Below are 26,334 nucleotides of genomic sequence, written 5' to 3'. Positions count from 1 at the left end.
ATTAATACATGCCCAGCAGTACATAAGTCTTACTTAATGCTTTCTTTTTAGTGGTCCCTTAAAAAATAAAAGGTGTGGAAACTACATAAAACTCTGACACGCTTTTCACATGAAAAAGACACAGCTCTAGATCAAAGCACTGTTTTCACATTGAATTTGTTCTCCCTGCTCCCAGAGTGTGGAAGGAGAGCACCACGAGAAGGCGGTGGAGCTGCTGAAGGCGGCCAAGGACAGCGTGAAGCTGGTGGTGCGCTACACTCCCAAGGTGCTGGAGGAGATGGAGGCTCGCTTCGAAAAGCTGAGAACAGCCCGGCGCCGACAACAGCAGCAACTGCTCATTCAGCAGCAGCAGCAGCAGCAAACTACACAGCAAAACCATATGTCGTAGGTGAGAGGATTCATTGTTCTTCCCTAAAGTCCACTGGCAGCACCCCACCTGAGCCAGCCACTGCCAGGGGTCTGTCAGGGCAGCGTCTGCTGCCAGAGCCCATCTCAGCTCCAGACAGGAGCAGGGCAGCCCCAGGCCTGGGTGCCTGCCTGGGGATACAGACAGGCTGGGACATGAGCCCACAGTGGGCCCAGTTTAGTGGGACCCCATGGCTGGGCAGGGCAGGGCTATGGGGAGCTGGAGACTGGGTCTGCTGGGGCATTGCTGGGGCAGGAGCTGACAGCCCTAGTGGCTGACATGAAACCCTGGGATGTGGACAAGATGGAGGGAGTCCCAAGGGGGGCAGTCAGGTGCCTGGAGGTACCCTTGGGTACCAGCCAGCACATACTGCAGTCAGGATGAGCAGAGCTTATTCTTTGGTACATTTCCACATGGTTTTTCCCAGTAAAGATGCATTTTGAAAACAGGATATGAGTGCCATGGCATGGATACTGGAAAAAAAAAAAAAGAAATTGGGAAATTTAGTGACCACAAGAAAATGGACCAGGATTACATGAGGTGCAGTGCAGTAGGTCAAAACATGACAAAACTAACCTCACAGATGCTACAAAAACAGAGGAAAAAGTCAAGGAGGAAGACACAACTTGGAGGGGAAGTTATGAGAGCCGTGGCATGCAAACTGAAAAAAAAAAAAAATCTTCACCAAACTCAAAGCCATCAAAAGGCATGGGATGCCGGCAAGCGCAGGGACGTGGCCCAAAGATTGCCCGTTAAAGGCACTAGCAAATTCTGAGGCCAGTTTCCAACTAATAACACTGAGATCAAAAGCCAGTATGCACTTCCGGTTTATCTGTAAGTGAAAGAAGTTCTCAAAATGTTTTTTTATATTAACAACCAGAGCATTTATGACAAATAAGAATATGCCACCAGGTTTAGACAGTTTAAAGCATTTTCAACTAAACTATTACCACTTTACAATGAAACCTCAAAATTTGCAGGTGATAGGTGAAGAAAAGTCTTCCAAGCCTCTTCCTTGCAACAGGGAACCCAGACTTCATTCTGGTCACTCTGCAGGGCACTTCTAAGTGCTTGCTTTTGGATGCAGTTTGGTATCAAGTATTTCATTTACTCTTAACTGACATTGAATATCACAGTAATTTCCAAGAGGCTTGCAAGTCTCCCAGTGATGTGTGAGGTTAAGAGGTTCTCTGTATATGCAGTTGCTCTGAAATCAGTGAGAGTTTGTGCTATGAATACATTTACAGATATGCTCCATTTGCCTAAATAAAATCAGGTAGGAAGCATGTCCCAATGACTTAAATCCCAACCCTCATCTCATAGCCTTTTTTTCTTAAAACAGTATACATGTACTGAAACAGTCAATAAGCGACTCAGAAAGTTCCCAGATGGTCAAAATCTGAACCTCCCAGTGATGGTTTCACCCTTATCAGTGTTGACACTGACCTCTGTTGGTATTCAGAGGAAAACATCCACCTTGTAAACACCCTGTCCTGTGACCACCAATATTCCAGATTTGTTGAGGCATACAAGAGCACTGAGGAGGTTTTGAATCCCACCTCAGGGCCTCAACTCAGACAAGAGTAGTAGTATTTCAGGTATAAACAGTAGTATTTCATGAAGTAAGTTTGGGATTTCTATGTAAACCAAGGCCATCGCTGGAGACTGACATGCACATGAAGTTTTTAATTGTTTTCAGTTGCCTAATTAATTTCCTTTACAAGTAAGGATTTTTTGCTGATTTTAAATTGAAAGGCAAAAATGGCAGGCAGAGACAGCCACCAGCTTCGTTCTTCAGTTCTTTCTGCTTTCTCTGAGCAATGTGTTTCTTTAATTCTAGGTTGTTCTCGAGAAAGAAGAAGAAGCCTCAATCAAGAGTTCAGTAATCAGGCAACCAGAGCTGTACTCTTGTATTCCAGCAAAAGAAAACAACTACAGGAACATGAAACAGAATTCATCTGGGGAATGTACAGTACCAGACTAAAGTGAGTTGTAGGGAGGGCACCATCATGATAAGGCTTTTCAGCACACAGCAGTCACAGATACCTTTTACTTCTGTGACTATTCCTAATGAGAACAGCATGATTGGTAAACCCTATGAAACAGTGAAGTCCAGGGCTTCCAAATAATTCTGTTTGATCTCATCTTGCACTCCTTACTCTGACAAATTACTAGCTGGCTTTCTCTAGACACTGAAAGTTTTGTTTAAGGAGGTTAAGATTGTCTGCTTTTGAGAGCAGGATCTTTCTCTACAATTATCTCCAAAAATGAAAAAACATCAGTTCAAAATTTTGCCACAGACATCAAACTTGTACATCAGACTTCATAACCACTTTGTACTATATCTGGTAGAGCTGTTTTAACCTAACTTCCTGTTCATAATTTTCAGATTTCCCTCTGGAAATAGCAATTTACTATATTTATAAAGTATTCCATTTGTAGAAGCAATTGGCTTTTTACTCTTGGTGTTTCCATATATTTTATTATGCATCAACAGAGTGAGAAAGTTTTAGGTCAACTTTAATTTTATTAGTAGTAAAGTTAGGGAAGCCTAGAACTGTATTTTTAAACGTAGGTATTGCTTGTATCTATTATAGTTACTATTCAGAAATCTATAACTGGATATATTATATATTTATTCAATAAAATATATATTGTCTGAATGTACCTGTTAGAGAAGTAGGGTCTTTGCTTAGCATGTATTGCAAATGTAGTAAGCTAATGTTAGCAAAAGACCAAGCTTTGTTTGGCAGATATTACTGTGATAGCATAATCTCTGCACTTCTGTATTGTTTAATTTATTTTCCAGACTAATGTTAATATATTTTAGAGAGGAGGAAGTGTAAGTTGTTTCTTTTAAGACTCACACATTATCATTTAAATCAATTTGAAATTACAATTCTGACTTTTTTTTGTAATTAAACTGAATTGGAATGTGCAAGCAAAATCTGTAAGTTCTTAAGTTTACATGTCTGCTTTTCCAAAGAAGATAGTCAAAGCTGGAAGGCTGTGTCGTCTGCTTTCAAGAAAATAAGAAAATAGACCCTCAAATCCTAAAAAAATGATCATTTTTACATGCCTTCTATGCTTCGTTAGAAGAGAGTTGGGGGAGATTAGGGGAAAACCATACAGACATTGCATGTTGGAAACTCATGCTGATGTCAGTGAAAGTTCAGTAATGTGAGGAATGGAATGTACAAATGGTCAGAAACTGTGTTCTGATTGTGAACTTGGAACAAAGTCAGAAACAATTAATATATTGGAGGGTCTGTTCTCAACCAGAGAGAGACAAAGCAAAACAGGGTAAGCTGGCAGTATCATAGCATATGTTAGAAACCAAATGCAGGCTAGCCAACAGTCTTGACAGTGTTTGATCAGTGTAAGTAGCCATTGAAAGGAAATTACTGTATGTTTAAAACCAAACAGCATGAATTCATCTAGAGAAGCCTCATTTTATACAGAGAGGTAATTATATTCAGTGATCATTGGTGACAATATCAATTAAGAGAGTGGAGCTTGAGAACTACCAGAACTGAAGATGAAATATATTGTATTGTGCTCTGCACGGTGTCTTTTTATACTTAATAAAATTGTACGTACCTATTTTAAAACTGTTTGCAAACAGGCATTGCTGTTAATATTGAAAGTATTTAAGTTATTATGACTGCATATAATTGTCATGTATCTCATCAATATGATTTGGATTACACTGATAGCTGCATTTTCAGAGACCAAGTATTCAGATTTAGTCAGCCCTCTGTACTGCACTTTTTCAAACCACCTCTCAACCTCCTTCCCTCCTCTTCCTCAAAAAATTTGAGTGGAATGTGCTGATTCATAAATTTCAATACTAGACTGTCATTCATATAGAGAAGCATATAAAATTCATTTTCATATATTATTATTCAATAAATTATTTATACACATTAAAATTAACATTCTAGTCTTCACCAACACTTAACAGTAAGAACCTGCAATAACTTTGAAGTGGAAACAGGAGGAAATAACTTTCTGTTGCTTTTCATGGCCCTTACTGATCAATAAAACAGCTACTTAATCACAAAATAACCACTGTCCCTAAACCTGTGATATGGTTTTGGTTGTAGTCAGTATTTTCATTTGTGATCTAAATGTATTTAGTCCTGCTTTACCAGGGTACTTCCACATGTGCACATGAGCTGAATTAGTATACAGAAGAAGTGCAGGGAAGACAACCCTTTCCACATTCAGGTCTGCTGGTATTTGTGCATTGTATTTTAACTGATTGGTCTCCTAGCATTTGCTGTTACACTACGCTAAGTTGATATTCTTTCAGTCAACTTAGTGAGTTTTATTGCCTATATTTACCTTTGGGGCTCCTTCATGTTTCTCTGCAGTAGCAGCAAACTGAGGTTGGAGATCCAAGGTGCCTTTTTTGTCTCTTTATTACAGTAGCCAAAGGAGTGTTCACACGCTCTTGCATCATGTTCGCTTACACCAAAGATCCAGATGCAGGATCTAATAATAATAGAGATTTAGGGTTGGTGATATTTACGTAGTGAAGTTGATGCTGTGCTAGCCATAGTTTTTCAGTTTCTGACATTTGATGTAACTGACACTTTACAAGATTGAAGAATTCCATAGTCTTTGATAAAGCAAAAAGCTCATCAGCTTGGATTTTAGAATTATGCAGAAAAGTGTCTGGAAGTACTAAGGACTATTCCATGTGTAAGCAGTGGATTATTAGCTAGAAGCAGTACTGTCCCTCCATAAGTATTAGTGAGACCATTTCCATATCTTGCATGCAATAAAACAAAACCGATTTCTAAACCTGAGAATATTCTGGGCCAGTTTGCAAGAATGTGCTGCCTCCTGCAGTACACATCTGATGAGACATACAGCTCATTGTGTTTAGCCATGAGAAGGTCAGGACGAATTAGGGATGTGCTCAAACAGTCCTGCAAACAGACCCATGTTAGCCCTGCTTGTCCATGAAGTGAATGCAGTCTGAATGAACAGAAAGATTTAGATACATGTTTGCTGAATTCATTGTCTCTACCTTCACCTGTCCAAAATCAAGCTGTGGAGCTTACACTGACTGTTTCCAAAGTCAAGAGTTAGAGGTATCCATTAAATGTGATTCATTCCACCTGTCTCTGACATACTGTAATAAGACATTCTGTTAAAAAGATCATAAGCAGAGCCACTATTAAACAACTTAAACTACTAGCTTGGAACAAATAGTGGCTTTTGAGGGGGTGTTGCTGCTACACTCATCACAGCTTTGAAATAATAAATAAAAAGTCCCCAGTGTAAGAATTCCCTAATCTTAAACCTCTACATACATAGCTCAGATAACCAAGAGGCTCTGCACATGTTCTGGTTTGTAAGATTCCTGTCACTACAGATGTATGTTCTGAACCACTCTAAGAAATTTAAGAGCTCAGCACAGATACTGCTAGCAAAATGCTTTGGTTGTGGTGCATACAGGAGCAGATTGTAACAAGCTTCAGCCTGTGAATGCTAATAGCAGAAGTCTGTACTGCCACCCCAGCACTAGGCTAGTGTGTGTGCATTTTACAATGCCTGCAACCAAAAAGATGAACTATTGCTTTTGATTTCTGGTTACAAACAGAGGTGCACAAAAATGACAGCCATTAAACTTCCACTGTAGGAATTTTGGATAACAAAAGTCATAGCAAAACTTGCCTACTTCTGAAATCTAAAACCTGCAGCTATCTAGGATTAAATAAAAAGATTACAAAAGCAGATGTCTAAAAGGAACAGCCAAGATCCAAGAGGAAAAAAAGTCACATAGGAGTTTAACCTCTGATCAGCTTTCCATTTACTTTCTTACAGTTATTTTCACATATTCTTGTCAGCTCATGGACCACAATAAAAGCATATGATTCAGCAATTGCAATTCCTTTTGTCAAAGTGATAAAGAGCTGATAGGGTAGAAGAGTCCCTCTTCTCTTCCTTCCTCTCTCTGAGATGTGTGAAGCTGGATTGTGCTGCAAAAAGGTGATACCCAAACATATCCCAGTCCTACAGAGATTTTCTTCATTAGTCCTATTAGTTTCTCCCCACCAGCAATTCTCCAGTTGAGAGAACTCTAAGCATGTTTTCTCAAAATGGGTACGTTAGACACATAGACACACAAATTCATGTTCATTTCAAGGAAAACTGTATTAAGCCTGAAGTTGTAAATCTTGCCCAACCTTTTAATTTTGACATCCCAAAACAGATGAACATAAATTGCACTTATAACCGGTTGGAAGCCTGGGATTATCTTGTAAACTGGCCAAATTAAAAACTGGATCCCAGGAGACACTTCCAAACCATTTCTGTTGAAATTGAAGAAACATAAAGTACAACCTCTGAAGTACAGAGTAGCCAGTGCACTACAGATGAGGGAAGATACTTAAATTTTTCCCATGTCCATGAAGACTTCTCCAGAAATACAGAATATTATTTTCATCTGAACAAGTTACTTTTTTATGTTGAGAGGATAAACCCATGTCTCTTATAGCAGTTTTTGGAAAGAACAACACAAAATACTTTAAAAAAAGCAGCATGGGAAGAATTCTGGGTATGTTAAGGTAGCCACGAACAGTTTGGTGGGCAAGTGGCCCCAACTCAGATGAGAGCAACTCAGATTTATTTCACTGATCTCTTTCCTATCACTCCACCTTTTGGCTTCACAAATTCAATTTGATAAAGAGTCCAAAGGTCACCACAAAGTTACTCCCAACTCTCCCACTGCAGTATTTCCCTACCCTTCTTTCCATGTGAGTTTTTTGTTGGCTGAGCCACTCCTCACACTTTTTCATTACATATAATCTCTTCAGCTAAATATGGCATTTAGGCTTTGCCATGTCCACCTTCTGGAGTGCTCCGCTCTTCACTTACACTCCACATCCATTAGCTGCCCTCTCATGGCCACCATAGTCAGCTCTCTTACTTGCATTACATGAAAAATGATAGATACACCGATACACCTTGAAAAAATATAGATATGTTGAGAAAGTCACCTTTTTTCTGAGTCACCCCTTTTTCAGCAGGTGACAAAATTCACTTTTATTTAGTTCCTTGCTGACAAAGCACTCTATGCCATGACAGTGACTGTGGAACAACCACACACCCTCATCTGGTTTAAAAAACAGCTCCTTATCTTTGAGACATTACACCATGAATTCACACACACAGTAGGTCAGAGTCACTGTGCACACACAAGTGAGGTTTATAGGTGAAGAAAATCCATCACATCTGGCATGTAGACCCCTGTCTGTCTGGAATTTCACAGGTAAAAATGCAATTTCACAGGTAAAAACTGGCAGCATCCTAACACTGAGTCAGTGTCTTCAGGATCTAGTTGAAAGTGTATTATAATAAGACATCCATGATAAACATTTGTTTGTTTTGAAATTCTATTTCAAGGTAAGTTTCTACCAGTAAGGGGTGGGAAAGGAAGAGCCTTTCTTAAACTCCCAGGGTCAAACACATAACAACTATTAATTTCATTACTAACACCATGCTTCAAGTGCGAAACTTACACCAGCACCACCTTTCAAGCCCCTGTTTTGTGCATGTTGTCCTTATCTTGTCTGTAGGGTTGACAGAAAGAAATTAAACTATTCACTGTTGGGTCGTAATACCCCTGAAGGAAAACAAAAACTTGGGCATATGAAGGGGCTTTAAGCATCAATTAACTCAGGCTAAAGTATAAGTGCTGACTGGGTCTTTTGAGCAATATTTGTCTCCACCATGTGTACGGCACTGTAGCAAGTCTACGGCCCCGTTGTACGAATCTATCTGTGTCCCCAGCTGCTGCTGACTCCGTTCAGGGAGCATGGCCGGCGGAGCTCGCAGCTGCATAAATATGCCAAGGGAGACGCCTAGTGTGAAGCGATGCTCATGGCACCGAGAGCTGCCATTCACTGTCGCTGCTGCGGGCTTCTTTCCTCCTAGGTTAAAAAGCTGCACACACAGATGTACGCAGCATTCCTTCCGCACATTGTCACGCATTTTACAGGGAGTGGACAGTTCAGAACTGAACTTGATATACATGGCAGTATAAAAGATGGCAGTATAAAAGATTAAAGACAGCAAGTAGCAGTAGGATTATGTCAATAAAGGCAATGCTCTTACCAGGGTAATAATTCTAGGGTTAATGTAAATATTAACATGGTATTGGACTGCACACAGGGTCTGATCACATTTCACCTGCTGTTGCTGCTGCTGATGAAAAAAAATGTCCCAAATGCTAGGCAAGTGTATCATCTACATTGACGTTAATGATAGATGAAGCACGTCTCCATGCCTTGCTGAAGGGAGCCATGCAAACTAGGTGCAGTAACAAATCAATGCAAGCCGTGAATCTCTCACTGCTCTGCTTTTAGCAAGGGACTTGCCAAAGATAGCTATCAAATTGGGTTTCCATTGTAGCTGTGATTGTCTCAAAGATGGTAAGAGTCTGTACCACTGCCTGGCACTACCCTCTTCAGAGGGACACCCAAATAGAATCCTGGATCATTAGATCCAGGTGTATCTATGGATTAGTTCTAGAGGCATTTTTATTTCTCACCTTCTACACACTCCTGTAATTTCTTCCTCTTCCTCCACCACAACTTTAATCAAGGCTTTGATATTTAGCTTAAGTATGCAGACATCTAAAAGTTATTTCTTCAGCAGGGAAAACAAACTAGGAGCTACATTTTGTATACCACATCTTACATTCTCAGGCAAATTCCTCTCTGAAAGGCTGAGAGGGTGCAATACCCCAAGAAGCACCAGCTTGACAAATACAGGAGCCCTCAGAAAACTGTCACCACTGTGTAGTTAGATGGATAGAGGAAAGAAGTCGAAATGATAAAATAGTCTGACCTTCAGCAAGCTCCAGAGCTAAAACCCAGGCTGTGACAGCCTTCACTGTTTGTCAAGGACCAGATGTCCTTAACAATGTTCAGTTTTCATGCTCTATGGTGCTTAACAGCAGCCCAAGTTCTCCAATTCCATTAGAAACCCCCTGATTCTTACAAGGGTTACAATTCTAGGCAAGGAAGGGTAACAGGAAACCTATGCTCATCCTGGAATTGTCCTGTTTGCCAAATTTACACTTTAAGGCAAGGTGAGACCAAAAATATATTTTGTCAACATGTATGCCAATTGCTTAAATAATAATCTCCTGACAGCTGTAAACAAGTCTTCCACTGAAGCTGGTGTGGCTGGCTGAAGCTGGTTTCTTCCCTGTATCCCTGGCTAATTGTAGGATGATTATTTAAATCTGCATGGAGCAAGGATGTGAGAAATGTCATGGACTCCAACAAAGTGCAAGTGATTTCACTGCAATACAAAAGAGCCTCCAACCAGAGTCTGCTGAACTAATGAACCCTCAGCAGCTGTCTGCCTTACAACTTGTACACCTCCAAAGCATGCTTTAGATACAGTCATCTTACCTTTAATAAATTATTCAGCTCAGCTACGCAGGTGATCTGGCTTACTGGGGAGATGAATGCAATCTTAAAGCAAATTTGCTCTGTAAGCCAAGAGTCAAAGAATGACAATCTTCAAAGGTGGAAAAAAATAAGAGGGAAAAAAAAAAAGTTCCAAGTGTCAAATCAGATGAAGATTTGGCATGTTTCTTTGACCATGAAACTCACTGTTGAAACAGCAGAAGTGACTAAGTCAGACAAAACACCTGACATTATTTTCAGAGACCAGTGTCAGTGAAGGTGCAATTAATTGCAGCTATTCCCTCTCTACAGCTGAGGGAATAATTATCTCCAAGAGGTAATTCACCTCATCTGTGTAATGGTTACTGACACAATATAACACCCTTTTTTTTTTTTCCCAGTGAAGACAGAAGAATTTTCTAATCATTCTTCTCCATCCTTCTCCCTTGCTAGTCCTAATTCCCACCTGAGCTTTAACATGTTTCTCCTTCAGCCAGTGTAGCAGCATAAAACCACTTCTCACTTTCCCCATTGAAAGTACTGTGGCTTCTTGATTTGTTCGTAGGGGTATCCTATTCCCAGCTTGTCACTGAAGAAAATATATTGGGTAGTTCTATCTCTTGCATCTCATATTAATAATGGGAAATGCCTATTTTCCTTCATTCACTACAGAGGGAACTTACTAGAATATATTAGTTAAGAAGCCTAAATTTTAGATGCTGCAGACTGCAACATTTTAGCTGATGAGCACAAAAAGTTTTACCACAGAACAGTAACTGCCAGAGATCCATGCACAGAAGGCAAGCAAACTCTGACTGTATGAAGTGGTAGGCAGTAACTGAGACACAGAATGGTGTCTGTGCATGTCCGTAGCAGACAGACGATGCTGAATCAACAACTTAACTGCACAGGCCCGGCTCCCTCAGCCCATCATCACAAGAGAGGTGCTCCAGTCCCTTAATCATCCTTGTTGCCCTCTGCTTGACCTGCTCCAGGAGCTCCATGATTCTCTTGTGCTGAGCAGCTCAGAACTGGGCACAACACTCCAGATGTGGCCTCGCTAGGGTTGAGTAGAGGAGCAGGATCAGCATTATTTATAACTGAGAAGCTTGGGAAGCAGCAGAAAAAAGGCTCAGTTTAAATGCATAAGGACAGCATCCACACTTCCCCAGGGACCCAGATGGAAAATGGTTTTGTGCATTTTGATGCCACTCCACATCACAACAGCTTCTGAGAGGTATAAACAGCAGCCTGGCTCTTTGTTGTGCATAGTAATAGCAGATGGATTTATTCAGGCAGAGTACACTTTTTGATCAGTTTTTCCTTTCCGGGCAGATAAGCAGGTTCATGCAGAATAAGTAGTTAGATGCTTCCTATGTACTGTGAGATGGACCTTGCTGCTTTAGCATCCTTAAATGTGCAAAATCACAGGAATCTGACATGAGTGACTGCCACCACTTTAAGTCACTCTAAGTCACAGGATTTTAGGGAACAGAGGTTAAAAAAAAGAAAAAAGCAACCAACTGACAAATGCTGGTCACAGAAGAATACAAGCATGTAAGGAATCATGCTAGATTACACCGGCTTTTGCTGTGGTGTGGCTAAAGGACAAAAAATTTCTGCCTGGACATTGCTATATCCTTCATCATTATTCATGAGTCGCTGTCCACACACACATTCACTTTGAGGGTATTTAAGCCAGGAATGACTTGACCATTGGAAAAAAGATGCCCACATTCTATTATCTGCTGCAAGATCGCAGGATACTCACCAGTCCTTAAGATAGCACAAGGCTGCACTTTGAAGCTGAATTTTCTCCGAAATATAAGAGACATAACACAACAACATGCTCCAGATATATGCCTGAGATTACTGCCATTTCATCCTCAATTCATTAACCTTCTTCCCCACAGAGTCAGAATTCAATTCAACAACAGAGGTTACAAATACCTGCAGGTAGCACAGATTTCTCTTTGTTTTTCACTCAAGTGACTCTCAGTCACTCAAGTGACTCTCAGCTACTCAAGTAGCTCTCAGTTGCTACAAGTAATATTGCAAACCTGTTCACCATCCTTGGGCATAACTATTCAAAGTGTGGTGACCACTGGAAAGAAACTTCCTCCAATATTTGATGAAGGCAGAGAATAAGTTATTATACATTGCTATTCCAGTAGGTATACTTGATGTTTATCAGAAACCTTGTTGTAATTGTCCTATAGCTCTAGCTTGTCCTAAGAGGATGAGGTTCGGCAAGGAGACCTCCTCTAGAAGGCAAAGAAGTCTATAAATACCCAAAGAAATACCCAAGTCATTCAGTAAACAGTTGTGGTGGATTAGGACCTCACTGCTCCTACTGCTCACACTCCACCCAGACCATAGCAGAGCTGATAGAATTTCCTGTCTCAAGGTCTCCAGTTCACAGCCCACAAAGATCCACCTTCTTCAGCAGCCCAGTGGTTACAAGGCTCTTGCTCCAGGATATCCACTCAGTCTGAAGAATAGGCACAGGCTGTGGGTCCTGACCCTGGCTATTTGTGCTGAATGAGGAGTATGCCTCCTTTGTGACCAAAGTACACGTTGCAAGGGACACGCATGAAAATGAGGATGAGCAGACTGCTCCCATCATGTCTGAGCACACACGAAAGATCTTGTCACAGGACTGAATGTGCTGTCCTTGCAGGATGGGAAACACCAACAGTATAACTGTACTTCCAGACACATGATCAAAAAGATCACAGAGCCCTTTTGAAAGAGAGGATAACATGCCACACATCTCATCCATCCCAGAACCTGGGGGAAAAGGAAGCAGAAATCAGAAAAGGGCACGAACTCATCTTCCCACACCATGAGTGAGTGCTGTGACAACCCAGTTAAAAAAAGCAGAACAATTGCACACCTCCTTTTACTTTGTAAATGAAGTACTTATCCCTGCTTACGCCATGAAACACAGGGCTTGGGCACAGGGTGAAAAGGCAGACAGAGAGAAAGAAAGATGGACAGATTGATCTTGACTGGGGAAAGACACTATATTCCAATCCAGATTAAGACACTTAAGTAAGACATGTTCTTCATCAAATTCTTGATATTTAAGCAGAGCCCTGCTTCACACTACATATTCCCAGAGATTACACTGGGGCCCAGGTGCCTCGTCCCATATGTTGAGAATTTCCCGTATTCCCAGTGTTCTGTACAGCTTTACAAGGACAAGGCCCTTGGCACTGGGCGTCCCTAACCCAGATTGTGGACCTGCAGTCTCTGATTCTCAGCTATATTTAAACACCTAATCCCCCCAGAGAATTTGAGCCTTCGTCTGCCATAGGATTTTGTAAAGTGCCTAAATCCTGTATAATTCAACATTTTAAATAGTACACTTGATTTTTTTAGTCATATTTAAAATTCTGTACTTCAGCAGAAGTACAGAAGAAGAATGCCATTTTTATAAAATGTTATTTTTTAAAAATCCTACATTCTGTAGAAATTCTGTCCCTTAAGTTTCAGAATTTGGTGTTTTTTGCGGGGAGGAAGTGGGGGTGGTGGTGGTGGGGATGGAGAAGCAGAATTCAGACTGTGTCCTGTACTTCCTACTTTTTTTATTCAGACTGGAATGATTAGAGCTACTACTGGGCCCAAAATAGATTTACCACTTTCAAATACTCCCCAGTGACAGCTGAGAAGCATAATGATGCTTTATCCCACATTAGTGACAAAATAAATTGCTTTTCCAGCACACACACAGAGCTTTATAAAAAGAATAATCCCACTGGAAAAAGGATTCTTCAGCTTTGAATTCCTGCACCCAAAAGGACCTCAGCTGCAGCAGCCTTCTCTCGAGAAGCCAGAGGGAGTAAAAGCTCGCAGAAGTGCAGGGTGTCACTTGAAGGCAGGCACTTCTATTAAGACCAGAAGAATATATATTACAATGTTCTTATCTTTGGGTGCTGCTGAATTATTTTTAATTTTATAAGTATTTGTGTGTTATACTTTCTGCTGGATTTGTGTTATGCTTAAAAATTCCAATTTTCAGGCTACGGCTATTTAAGTCACATTTGGCTCAGATGCACAGCATATGCTTTCAATATGGATTCAGGGCTTTTTCCCCTTCTCTTACCAGGTGCTTCATTTCATTTAATTGCACTGGGAGAATTACAGCATCAAAATTAATCCAGAAGCTCTTCTCCCTGCTTCCAGCTCTAAGTGAGAGCCCAGGTCTGCGTGTCTGCCATGCTGAACAGCACCGATGTCAGCTCTGACCTGCCAAATCCTGCCTGAGCACACACGTCATCAGAAAATTTTAAGAATTGTTTCATATTGGGGCAATGCTCTAATTCTTACAGCACTGGCAGTTCTCAGATAACCCACATTTTCAACTGGATTATACACTGCTTCTCTCCTTTTCAAAAGGAAACAGGAAACAGGAACATAAAAGCATTCATAAACCATTCATAAATATTTGCCAGGAACAGTCCTTCCTGTAATTAGAACAGTTGTAGATGTTGCTCACAGATTTTAACCAAGTGAACTCCAAGATTAGAATCAAACAGAGCAATTCAGGTAGCTGAAAGATACAGAATCTCCCCCTTGCAGAACTGCTGTTTGCCAGGAGCTGTAAGATCTCTAAAGGCCCATAGCTTTCTGAAAGGATCACCTTAGCAGTATGATGGTAAAGCTATGGGCAAAGGCTTTGCCTGAGACACTACAGACATCTACATATAACATACCAGGATTACATACAATAAATTATATGGGGGTTGAAGACTCAGTCAAGCATCACATGACCAATTCCCCAAAAATAGTCCTATGTCATTTTAAGTAAAGAATCTGGTAGTACTACAACATTGGTTTTCTTCCTTCCCCCAGACAGACTCCCTTTTTAGGCTTTGAACTTGCTAAAACCTGCATATATAAAGTATGTCTGTGCACAGGTATTTCTACTGGTTCAAAAGGATGTGAAAATAAACTTTGTTGGATCTTACTGTAACATTTTAGACATACTGGTTTTTTTTAACAGATCTGAAATTTGTTTTTAAAAAGTGGAGGGTTTTATCATGTGTTCAGCAACATTTTCTCCTTAGATTTCTTTCTAACTAAACAGACAGGCAAAGTTTTGATTTTTTTTAAATAATTAGGCTCCAGAGGAAGAGTCCTTCAAGAGCTCCTTGCACTCACTCCCAATCAATAACTACTATGCTAAGGAGGTACCTACCGTATCATACCTATTTAGCAAGAGCTGATTGGCATTCAAGACCATCAAAACAACACTGCAGTTATTGTGAGCACAATTTGAAGCTCCTACTTCTAGATATTGTGGCCAAGTTAAACAGAAAACATGATTGTGCTTGATATGCCAGTGTGTGAACAGAGTGTGGGCTCTGGCTCTCAAGCAGACTGCAAGTTATGTGAACCACTGTATCCATTATAATCGCAATAAAAAGCAATTTTCCACAGTACTTTTCATTTAAAGAAATATTCCTCTCAAAAGGGGGCTCCTCTGGGAATGGGGCAGCAAGTCTCACAAGGGTTTCTGAGCTGAAAGGATCAATGGAAACCTTCTGCCACAGGAGCAGGAAGGCTGGGCTGGTGCAGAGGGCCCTGGGCACACTTGGGGGCTGGGGCAGCTTCTGACACATAGGCTGGCTGCAGTTAAGCTTCAGTATCAGCTAGGCTAGTCCTTATTTCAGCTTGAGCACCAAAGCTGTGCCCCTGCCCTTGTTTACCCTCAGCAGCAATAAACCCCTCCTTTTGAAAGCAAAGGAACAGTTTCGGATACCAGAGGATTTGGAGCAGAGGATCTGGATATTTTAACGTTGTTCAGGCTTCAGTCATCACGAATATCACTTTACAGCTTGGCGCATAAACAGTCCATTTTTGAAGCATGAGAAAACGAATATATTGTAACTATACTCTAGGCCTTCTGGCCCAAATCTGTTCCTGGTGAAACTCCAGGGGCTTCAGTGGAGATGCAGGAAGAATAATTATAAAGTACAGCTAGCTGTCTAGCTGTACTTTACAATACATTATTTCTGATTAAAGGAGAGTTTACATGAAGATAAAGAGATGTTTCTGGACATATTCAACCCAAGTGGGACTCAAACTTATTAATGTAAACAAGCGCATTGCTTATCAACAATAAAACTCTATATAGATAGAAAAAATGGACAACAAAAAGCAGTAAAAAAATAGGACTATTCACTTTATTAAAAGGAATGTAAGAAATAATGGTATTGTTGAAAGAATGTATTAAAGCAAGACTATACACCAAAATACATATTTCTTTTTTTCTCATAGTCCTTATCTTCCACAGAAAAGAGATCAATCGGGATGTGGGTTGTGGGAGGCAGACACGGTCAGGATGCTCCTCAGAGCAGACCACTTCTGCTTGAGAAGTTCAATTTCATAAGTAATCTTCTAAAAAGAGTTTCACTGTCCCATTTACTAGGAAGTTTAGAAATAACAAGTTTCATGTTTCAAAGTTCAGTCATTTTTGTATTTCACCCAGGAAATAAACACGTGAGAAATTTATGAAACCCTGTGAGAAATGTGTGTTTCAGGCACTGGTAGGATACAGCTGCCTCAGCCCTTGTTTACTTGGTTTCTCCTCTACTTCATGCTCAGCGTAAGGGATTTTAGAGTTATTAAACTTTTTCCCAGTTGCCCAGATTCACCATCCCTTTACTCCATATTGAGTAGCTGCACATACAGCTGTGTGACCACTGCCCTCCCTTTCTGTGTTGACCTTCCTGGCTTCAGCAGGAACCCAATTTTTCTGTCACCAGGTGTGTCTTCCAAAGGGAATTCCCAATACGAGACAGGCACTTTCACCCACACTGGGTGTTAATTCACCCATATTTCCAACAAACAACTTCAGATTTGTGGGGTGTCTGTTTTCCCTCTGCATGAAGCACCTTCATGGGATGTGTCTTCCTCGGCCAGTTGCACAACAGGAACAAACTCCTCACTGGAGGTCACACACTACCTGTGACCAGGTAAACAGTTGCACAGAGTTTGCAAGGAAGAGGAGGGTGAATGCTTAAACTCAGGATGAGGCCCAGAAAAATCCCCATTTAATCACGCAGGGATTATGAGCTCAAATCTTACTATTTAGGTACTGTATAAGTCTTCACTACTGCAGGCATCCAAGAGGATGGTGCTCATCCATTTGAAGAAGTTTTACAGCCAAATTATTCCCAAACTATTTGGGAATTCACAGCATTATATACAGCCTGAGAAAAAAAGGCCAGAAGGACTCCCAGCTGATCAAGACACAATATTAATGAAATGTAGGAGTCCTAGGCTCATAATGACAATTCTTGGTAGGCACAGACCCAGAGGAGAAGAGCGTGGTGTCTGCTCCCAATATCAGCTTGATACTATCCAAAGGAGACAGAACCACGACAGTGAGGACCAGAGCAGAGGCAGCCACCTCCAGATGACTGACTGACTCTACTCCAGCCAGCTGTTAAGGGGTTTTAAAGTTACTTGTTCAAATTTTTTTAAAACAGAAAATAGTATCAGTTCAAAAGCACTTATTCACCGAAGATTAGAGAAATAATGAGAAAAAATGCACATTTTTTTCTCTGCTGCTACTCCAGGTCTGAAGGCCTCTCAGAGTGTCAGACCCAAATTCACCTGATTTAATGCAGATACTGAAACACCTTTCTGATCTCTCTCTGGGCCTGCTGACCCTCATATATTATGGTATCACCTTTTTCAAGCACAGATGAGCAATGCCTTTGGCATCATAGCCAGCAACATTTTTTAGCAGATTGCCAGGCAGCTCATAAAGGTTACTAATGCTCAAGCAGCAAACAGACTCGATGGATCAATGATGCCTTTCAGCTGGTCAGGGGAGTGGAAAGCAGGAGACTTTTGAGAAAGTAGCAGTACAACAGTACAATGTTTTGCATGATATCTGCAACTGTCCAAGATGCATAACCTCCTGGAGATAAGAAAGTGGGGCACATGCTAGATAAAGAGACAATATATCCCACTGTATTTGGGAAGGGGAATAACTCCCTCAGCCCAGCCCTGGTATGGTGGATGGGGTATCTCTTGGACTCTGTGGAGTGGACACCATGAGATGCAGTGAGGGTGATAGCCACTAATGAAGCCTAATACTCAACAGCAAACTCAAAAAAAAAAAAAAAGCATGAGAAAAAGCAGCTCTGCTGTCTCTTTTTTTGTCTCTTTTTTCAGTCATCCCAGTAATCCAATTGGCTGTAGGAGAAGCCTGGCTCTAATGCCCTGGGGCAGCAGCACATAGACAAATGCACTGCTCACTCCCTCCACATTTGGGGGTGAACCCCTCAATCCCTCACGCAGGGTCAAATCAGCCAGCAGGATTCCAGCCCATTCTCCAGCTGGCCAAGCTCATTAGGCCTTTAGTTGCCAGGAAGGCAGTTGTGGCCAGCTGTAAGGCTGATACCCCATGCAGAAGCTGCCAAAGGTCAGAAGTCAGCTGGCCAGCTGTGAGTCCTCCAGCATGCCAAGGTCCAGCTGAGAGGAGCAGGGAGAAGTGATGAGCGACTCAAGGGTTCTGCAGAAGAGAAGGTGGAGAAGGAGGAAAGGAAGGAAGAAAGGAGTGAGGGAGAAGTTTTAGGGTGGGCAGAGGTGAGCTGCCTGCTGTGGTGAAGTCTGACTCCTGATAAGCTGGGTGAACTGGGAAGAAGAGATGCTTAATTTCCACTGAATTGTAGCTGTGAATTTGAGGTGCTCCTAGGCATATTTAGACAAGCACTACAAATAAAGATCCCTTCATCCTCCAAGAACTAATTACTAAATGTAATACTAAAGTGATACTAAAATGTATCCCTTTTAAGCCTTACCACAGGAAAGAAAGAGCTTGGTCTTTTCCTACAGGCAAAAGGAGTGGTTTTGCACACAGGAAACTCAAGAAATTTGAACATTAAGAAAGCAAGATTTTTGTCTTGATGTTATATTTAAGAGATCTTTTCCAGGTTTCTATGTTAGTTTTGCAATGTACAAATGTCCTTTTTGATCTGAATTTAAAATATGTATTTCGCTAAAGATCTCTGTTTGGTTTATTAACAAAAGATACAAGAGACTTTGCACACACACACACACAAAAAAACCAAAAAACCAAAAAAACAAAAAAAAAAAAACAAAAAAAAAAAACCCAAAAAAAACCACCAAAGCTCAACTGCCTCTCCCGGTCAGAATTTAAGCCAAATAAGCATGGTTTTCAGAGGTAAAATACAACATTATTGTATTCTAAAAAGTGTACAGAATTATGCCCTTTCTTGCAGCGAGTGGTAGTCAGAAAACTTGCTGTAACACACCTTCTGTGCTATATTCATTATTCTGACACTATGAAGCATCCCTGCACCTGCTTGCCTGCCTGTGAGGCCACTACACACTGTCCCAGAGCCTTAAGCAATCTACACATAGTAGGAGTTGGGATAGGTGGAGCTCAAATTGTCTGGACCATCACCTTCTTATTTATTTCTGGGCACAGCCTTCCTTAAATTAACATGTTTCAAATAGAATACAAATCTTTCTTTTCAGTTGCACTTATTAGTATTACTATGAAATATGTAAAATCTGACCAGAACAGTGTACCTCCCAACAGCCTTGTTGTTCTTCCCAATCCACAGACTAAAGGCAGTTTTATGGCGCTCACTTGCATTCCTTACAACATCCACTCCCATTCCTTCCATTCCTACTGCACTTTTCACCTCATGGGAGCTTTTTTCATATGTGTCCTGGAATTAAGATTTTGTTTCCCAAACGTATACAGCAAAACCTAGAGGCTGTAAACTACTGCAGTAGGACATAGGAGCCTACAGACAAACATCTACAGACAGAATGCTTCTCCTCACACTCTGAAAAGCTACTTCTCAGAAGTATTGACCTTTTTGCGACTCCTAAAATGTCTGCCAGCCAAAGAGAGGTGTACATTACCAGCATGTGATTTGCTAGTGTTACTCTGCATACTTCATCTGAGATCACTTGCCAAGGTCAGCACTGTGCAGAATGAAATGCTGAAAGTTCTCTAGCTTAGCTCACTTTAAAATACCATTTAAAATCATCTGCACTCTATTAAATCCTGAGCATAAGAAGTATCCTTGGGATGGTATTTTGATTGAGAGGAGCAAACACTGCAACGCTGCAGCAGAGTGTGAGAAGCCAGGAAATAAAACCAGTGATGTTCACGGTCTTGCATAAGGATTCCTGTGAACAGAAGGCTTGGGAAGTGATCCCCCAGAACCAAGACAATGTCTGTGCTAAGGCACTTGCATACTGCTGGAGCATCTGCAATGACAGGAGTGTGAGAATACCTTGTTTGTGCCTATGCATGACTGCAACTCGGGGGTTTAAAACCACTTCTGCTCCATGATTAATTCAGACATATCTGTATACACAGAAAGCCCATTCTGGTCAAGGCTCCTCCTGAAATATTCCACAAGAGCACTTACCTCAAGGCTATGGGCAGAAAGTAATTTTGAGGGAGGCTTTGCACAAAGGGCAGGCTGGCCTTGCCCTGTGTCCTGCTACTGCCCTGCTGCAGGCTCAGGAAGGCAGGTGCCACCTCACCTTCTCTGTGGCCCCTTGTGGGGGGACAGAGACCCTCAGTGGGCTACAGAGACAGAGCCATCCCTAAGCAAAGGCTTCTTTTATCTTTGGTTCAGAGATGCTGCCAAAGGCCAGTCAGATGATAACTTTTGGTGACATGACTCAGCTGGGCTGGGTTCAAGTGAAAGATTTATCAGAGGTGAAATAGCACTGCCAGGCTCCTTGGCTGCCGAGTGCTAGCAACACAAACACAAACGGCAAATACATCCTTATCCCACAATGGTGAGGTGTATATACCCCTTCCCACTCAGCGTACTTATCATATGAAACACTTCTGGATGAATTGAAAGAACCTCTCTCTCCATCTCTTTTTTTTTTCCTTTATTTTTTTTGGGGGGAGGGTGGGGAGGGTTGACTAAGAAAGTTTTGGATTATATCTAGAAGAGTGCAAAACAATGAAAATTTTTCATGGTACACAGACCTAATTAAGTACCTGGAAGGAACTACTTGTTAAATCTGAAAACACGTGAAGATTTGACCTGGTTATTTCTAGAGCGATGTAGAGTAATGAACTTGCATCCTGGACCAAAAGACCAAAGTAATTAGGAGCAAATAAATCTATATTGCTTTCTGAATATTGTGAAATATACCTCGTGGTTTATGAAAGACATACATGTGGTTTGTTCTTACTAACTTTTCTAAATTTGTCTCTGCCAGAGCAACAAGTAAAATTCCCCAGCACAGCATTAGAGCTAGATCACACAGTTGTTTTAAGAGCAGAGTCACCACGCAATTTCAGGGTCAAATTCTGGAATACACAGTTCATCTTCATACCCAGTGAAAGAAACTTGAGCTTTGCAGGGGTGGACGGGAAGGGAAGGCAGGGAGGAAAGGATAGAAAATTTTTGGAAATAAAGAAAACTCTGCCCATAACAGGACATACAATGTGAGAATTTAAAGGTCCACGTTTTTGTTGCTCCATGAGTGGGGCAACTTCCACGCACTGGTGGAAGGAGAGACAAGCTCGCAGGCCCCAGCCCGGCAAGACTCCACATGGCGGCCGGGGCCTGCCGTGATGGGGGCGGGCAGGAGGTGCCCCGCGGGCCGGAGCCCAGGGCCCACCGAGGTTGGTGGGGGCTCACCAGGGATGCCGGCGGGCGCCCCGCAGCCGAGTCTCGCTGCCCTCCCCCATGCCAGGGAATGCACTTAAAGAACCAGCCGGCCAGACAGCTCTCTCACAGCACGTTTTATTTGCAGCGGGGATTCCAGAGCAGCGCGTGTGTCCCGAGCCCCGGGGTCTGCCCGCCCTGCCGGGCTGCGGGAAATCCCTGGCCGGGGGTCGGCGCGGCGCTTTGCCTGCGGCCCCAGAGGAAAGCGGCGGCCCGAGGGGCTCCGGGGCTGCTTCCCTCGCCCGAGAAGCGTTTGCAGGAGGCGGCCGGGCGCGGGAGGCGGCCCCGGCGGCAGGCGCGGGGTGCCGGCCCTCCGGCCCCTCATAGCGCCTGGTAGGTCCGTCGGGGCAGCGGCGTCCCGGGCGTCTCCGGGCCCGAGTCGATGCTGGCGCTGGGCGAGAGGGAGTCGGCGTCGCGCAGGGACAGCCCTGGTTCCTCGGCCGGGGAGAGACGGTCCACGATGCTGGAGAGGCAGTCCAGGCTGGACAGGGCGCTGCTCTGATCGGCGGTGTACCCTGCGCCGAGGGGAGGGACGGGGACAGGGCAGCGCGTTACCGCGGGCGCCGCGCTGCCTTCCCCAGTGCCCCGCGGAGCGGGGGTGCCCGGGCCCGCCTCTACCCGCAGGCCGCGCCCGCTCGAGTCGCGCTTACCGTGGGCCATCTCGGCGCAGTAGACGGCGTCGAAGCTGCTGCCTCTCGCCGACCAAACGGGGCTGCCACAGTCGGCCTGCAAGACAGCGAGGGGCGAGTGCCGGCCCTGCCGCCCCCGCCCAGGGGCCAGCGGGACGCTCCCCGAGAAGGGAAAGGGCCATAAAGGCCGGCGGGGAGGGAGCGAAGCAGCCGCCCCAGCCAGGCTGCCGGCCCTGGGCAGCGCCTTCCCCCTCTCCCCCAGCCTTACCCCTCTAGGGCCGCGCTGAGGGCACAGCAGAGGGGACGCCGGGGGCCTGCAGGGTGCCCTCGGGCAGCGCTACCGCCCCCATGCACCCCCGGAGAGCCCACGTGTGTGTGCTCAGCGGAAAACCTGGGAAGGGGCCTGTTCTAGAGCGAGCCGCCCGCCTTTGCCTGATGTCGGGATGCATTCGGCCCGTCCCACACCCATGGCACTGGTCCCACGGCGTTGGGCCGAGGGTGACCTGCCCGCGGGCTGTCCTGGGGTCCCCACAGCCCTGTGGCTCCTGCCTCTATCTTACCATCCCATCGGAGCAGCTGGAAGTGGGGCTGGTCGGTTCGGAGCAACTCTGTCCCGGCAGGTGATAGTAGTTTTCTACCTGTTCCCGCAAGAGCTCCTGTAGGCTCTCGATGTATCTGATGGCGTTTCTCAGGATCTCTACTTTGGGGAGTCTTTGGTTGGGGTTGGCAGTGGTGCATCTCTTCAGGGTCTCAAAAGCCTGGTTCACTTTCTTCAGCCTCCTCCTCTCCCTCATGGTGGCTGCCTTCCGCCGGTCCATTGTGGTGGATTTTCTTTTGCAGGCTTTGCAAGCCCACATGAGGCAGTGACCGGCTTGGTGGTGGCCAGTGGGAGCTCGGACATGCTCCTCTTCCTCGGAGCAGGCGGGCTCGGGGGGCTCGTGGGCGCTGAAAGGAGGCAGATCCCTGGGCTCAAAATCCTCGGGGAAGTCGCCCTCCGGGGAGGAGAGGCAGGAGCTGTCATAGAAGAGCTCGGACGGGGAGAACTTGCAGCTGTCCATCACCTCCATCCCTGCTGCGGAGGCGTCGGTACGGCACGGCGGCCCGCGGCTCTCGGCGAGGCGCTCCGCAGTGCGCCGGGGCAATTTCCTCCGTAATTAGGGACCGAGACCAAGTGTCCTTCGGCTGATGCGGGGGGCCCTTATATATACATGGAAAGGGAGGCTGGTCCGCAGAGGCCAGTCTTTATTAGCATATCCCACCACAGCCCCTGCCGGGAGCCGTCTGGGCAAGCCCCTTCCAGTCCCCAGGAGACAATTTGCTCCGCACCGAGAGATGGGCACTTTTCTAATGAACGACCTCCCAAGCACTGATTGCGACATCTCCGAATTTCCAACCAAGTCGGTGAATTTGCAGTTTGGTATGGAAAGAGAAAGAGGGGCAGTGAACGCGCACGAACCACTTGTCAGCGGCTCCTGAGCCCTTCCTCGTCTCGGTGTTCACATCTCCTGTTTCCCATCACACGTTTCCTCGGGAAGGACACCTATAGTGTCTACTTGCACATCTTTATTTCCCACATCCCATGATCCAGGTCTAACCTGAAAAATTATAACCTTCTTCTTAGACCTAAGATGTGTTCATTTATCTCGAGGAGCTCTTTGTCCAGTAATTAAAGTTGTGCCACCAACCGCTCAAATTTACAAATTGGGGGACAGCAGTGCACAGCTACTTGTGGCCAGGAGAGACGAGGAGGAGGGAAAACAGATTTTAGTGCTACTGGATCGGATCACAAGGAAAAGTACTCGCAAAAGAAAAGTGTGTTTGCTCCGAGACAAATCCCATTCCCATTCTTTCTCTTTCTCCTTTTCTTGTGACCTGGAGCTGCTAGGGACACAACAGTCAAGCAGTGCCTTGGCTTGCTAATTTTCTGCTTTCAGGCAAACTTGTACCGTTACAGATGCGTCCCAGCTGCCAGCGCAACAAACCCCTCCTGGAAGTGTAAAATTTCTAACCCCGCAATCCCTAAGTAACTTTACACAAGGGGACAAAAGCCTTGCAGAGCCCCAGCCGCAGCAGTAGCCGAGCGGAGCGGTGCAAGGGTCATTAGAGTGGTAATGAAGCCATTTAACAGGCATTTGCTAACGCGCAGGAATCCTTTGGTTTCATCCAGGTGGCTTTTGTAACTGAGGAAAATATTATGAGAAGGCAAAGGAAACCTTCCCTACCTGGGAATAAAATTATGTGACCTAGGCTAACTCAAACGCAGAGCAAATGACCCAGCAGCGGTTCAAACGCTACGGAGGAGGTTTTTGTGCCCAGGAAAAGGGGCCTTCAGTCAGCCTCTCTTCAGGAAGGGCTGATGTGGTGGCACGGCGAGCCGCTTGTCTCCGGGAGACGCTGATCAAGCGAGCAAGGCCGGTAGGGAAGTGTCTCCCGAGAGAGATGCCCTGTGGCAGCGCACACCGCCGGGAAGCCCTCCGATCCGCACGGGCAAGGCGGAGAAAGGCAAGCAAGCAGCTCGGCCTGTCCTGGGGCTGGAGTGAACCCATCCTTGTTTCCCCGTTACCACCACCCCAGAGCCCCCAAAGGCGGATTTCCACTCTTAGGCTAAAATTTTTCCTGAAAAGCAACCTTGCACACACCCTTCTTCTTATAAAACGCTGCAAAAATATCTAAAAGCTGGGGAAGGCTACATCTGCACTGCTTTGGTTTATTTGGGGCCATAAACACGGGGAGCCCCTTTGAAATGAATACTCTATGAAAAGCAGGGAGTTGATAAAGGAGTAAAGTTACAGAATGGGAAAGCTCAGGATTTCAGGCTTCTGACGCTCTGAGGTGCAGGTTGCTGTTTTGTTGGGCCACATCTGAAACAGGACAGTTCCCTACTGTTTTCCTAAGACAGCATCAGTCAGGAGGGGTTCTGCTCAGCAGTAACTTGAACTCTTCACTGGGCTGTGGTGTGCACACACAGGCATACACAAACACACGCACCCAATTTCATTTACTGCGTTTGCGCTGGCTAAAATAGACCTGTTTACATATTTATGCATCATGCACAAATAAACTTGATCTTTAAAGTCCCGGTTGCAGTTCCGATCACCTTTCTGGATTGGTGCATGCTTGGGTTCTCTCCAAGCATGCACTGTAGATCTCCCGGTGCACAACGCCAAGCCCCTCAATCCCGCTCTCCTGGCATGCACAGCTTTAGCTCGCAGATTTGACTCTTAACTCAGAGGAGCTGGGGCTGTTAAGAAACGTGCTTTTCCCCAAAAGTATTTGAAGAGCTGGAAAAAAATCATTCCTTTTCTCCTTTAATATTTTTGGGGAAATAGAAGAAACCATGGAAGGGCCTGTCATTCAGGAATTAAAAAAAATCAGTAATTAGTATCCCTTAAAGAGCCCCCGGCTCCTCTGGTAAAGTGATCTCAAAACAAATTTGCAAAAATGCAGTAGGCGAGTGGAACTAAAGAAAGGGGGGAGAAAACACGAACTACAGCGCTGGCTAATGAGGCTGCTGGCGAAGGGCGGGGTGGGGGGAGGGGGAGGATGGTGCTGCATTTCAGGAGGCTCAAGTCTGGAAAGCGGGAACAGCCTTAGCATCAGACACTGTCTGCTCCTGTGCACTGGTAGAAAGAAAGTGGTGAACGTGTCAGGATCCCTTTAAATGGTGTTCCTCACCCCAGCCCTCCCCACTCCTCAGAAATCGCCGTGCCGCGCCTATTCCTGGAGGGATTCCATCCAACGTGGGCACCTTCTGCAGAGCGTGCCATCTTTTCCCAAGTCCCACGCCTTTCTATTTAAGAGAAGAAAATCCTACCGAAACCATAAGTCACCGGACTGAGGGGGTGAGAGGTGTTTGCGGTGCCCCCGAGCGCACCCGCAGCCCCGGCCCTCCGGAGCGCCTTTGCGCTGCTCCCGGCCGGCTCCCGTGCAGGGCGGCGGGAGCGCCTGACTTCACGGTGCCGAGCAGCTCCGCCCGGCTCCGCCGTCCGCGGGCGCTGGCAGCCGCAGCCGCTGCTCCTCCGCGATGCCCCGGCAACAAAATTGTTTCCCAGTCGGGCTGGCGGGGCCGGGCGCTTCCAGCCGTGTGAGAAACGTTTGGTTCCCCCCAGCGCTGGGAACCGTGCGCACCTAAGTAAACACATTAGTACCTGCCAGAGGGAATTGTA

At 44.5% G+C, this 26,334-nt stretch overlaps 2 protein-coding genes and 1 long non-coding RNA gene across 4 annotated transcripts in view; 1 reads left to right on the top strand and 2 right to left on the bottom strand.

The window, feature by feature from the left end:
• The window catches only part of LIN7A (lin-7 homolog A, crumbs cell polarity complex component), a 46,821-nt gene extending 42,804 nt beyond the window's left edge, over positions 1-4,017 (top strand). The window contains exons 5-6 of one of the 2 annotated variants that reach the window (XM_064419613.1): positions 176-388; positions 2,247-4,017. In XM_064419613.1, coding sequence (XP_064275683.1) covers positions 176-388 — 213 coding nt within the window. In that variant the 3' untranslated portion in view covers positions 2,247-4,017. The remainder of the gene's footprint in view (positions 1-175; positions 389-2,246) is intronic. The other variant, XM_064419612.1, reaches the window with a different exon arrangement.
• LOC135300293 (uncharacterized) lies at positions 180-10,351 on the bottom strand. The gene is made up of 3 exons (XR_010362147.1): positions 9,844-10,351; positions 4,754-4,903; positions 180-879 (listed from the first exon to the last, which is right to left on the bottom strand). It is a non-coding gene; the product is annotated as an uncharacterized LOC135300293 (long non-coding RNA).
• An 11,365-nt stretch (positions 10,352-21,716) lies between these two features.
• On the bottom strand, positions 21,717-23,378 carry MYF5 (myogenic factor 5). Its single transcript, XM_064419611.1, has 3 exons — positions 22,729-23,378; positions 22,190-22,265; positions 21,717-22,054 (listed from the first exon to the last, which is right to left on the bottom strand). The coding sequence occupies exons 1-3, from the start codon at positions 23,233-23,235 to the stop codon at positions 21,861-21,863; spliced, it is 777 nt and encodes a 258-aa protein (XP_064275681.1). The 5' UTR covers positions 23,236-23,378; the 3' UTR covers positions 21,717-21,860.
• Positions 23,379-26,334: the final 2,956 nt, after the last annotated feature.

This window comes from Passer domesticus, chromosome 5 (assembly GCF_036417665.1).
Source record: "Passer domesticus isolate bPasDom1 chromosome 5, bPasDom1.hap1, whole genome shotgun sequence".
In the NCBI taxonomy this organism is placed as follows: Eukaryota; Metazoa; Chordata; class Aves; order Passeriformes; family Passeridae; genus Passer; species Passer domesticus.
This window is presented reverse-complemented; position numbering and strand designations above follow the sequence as displayed.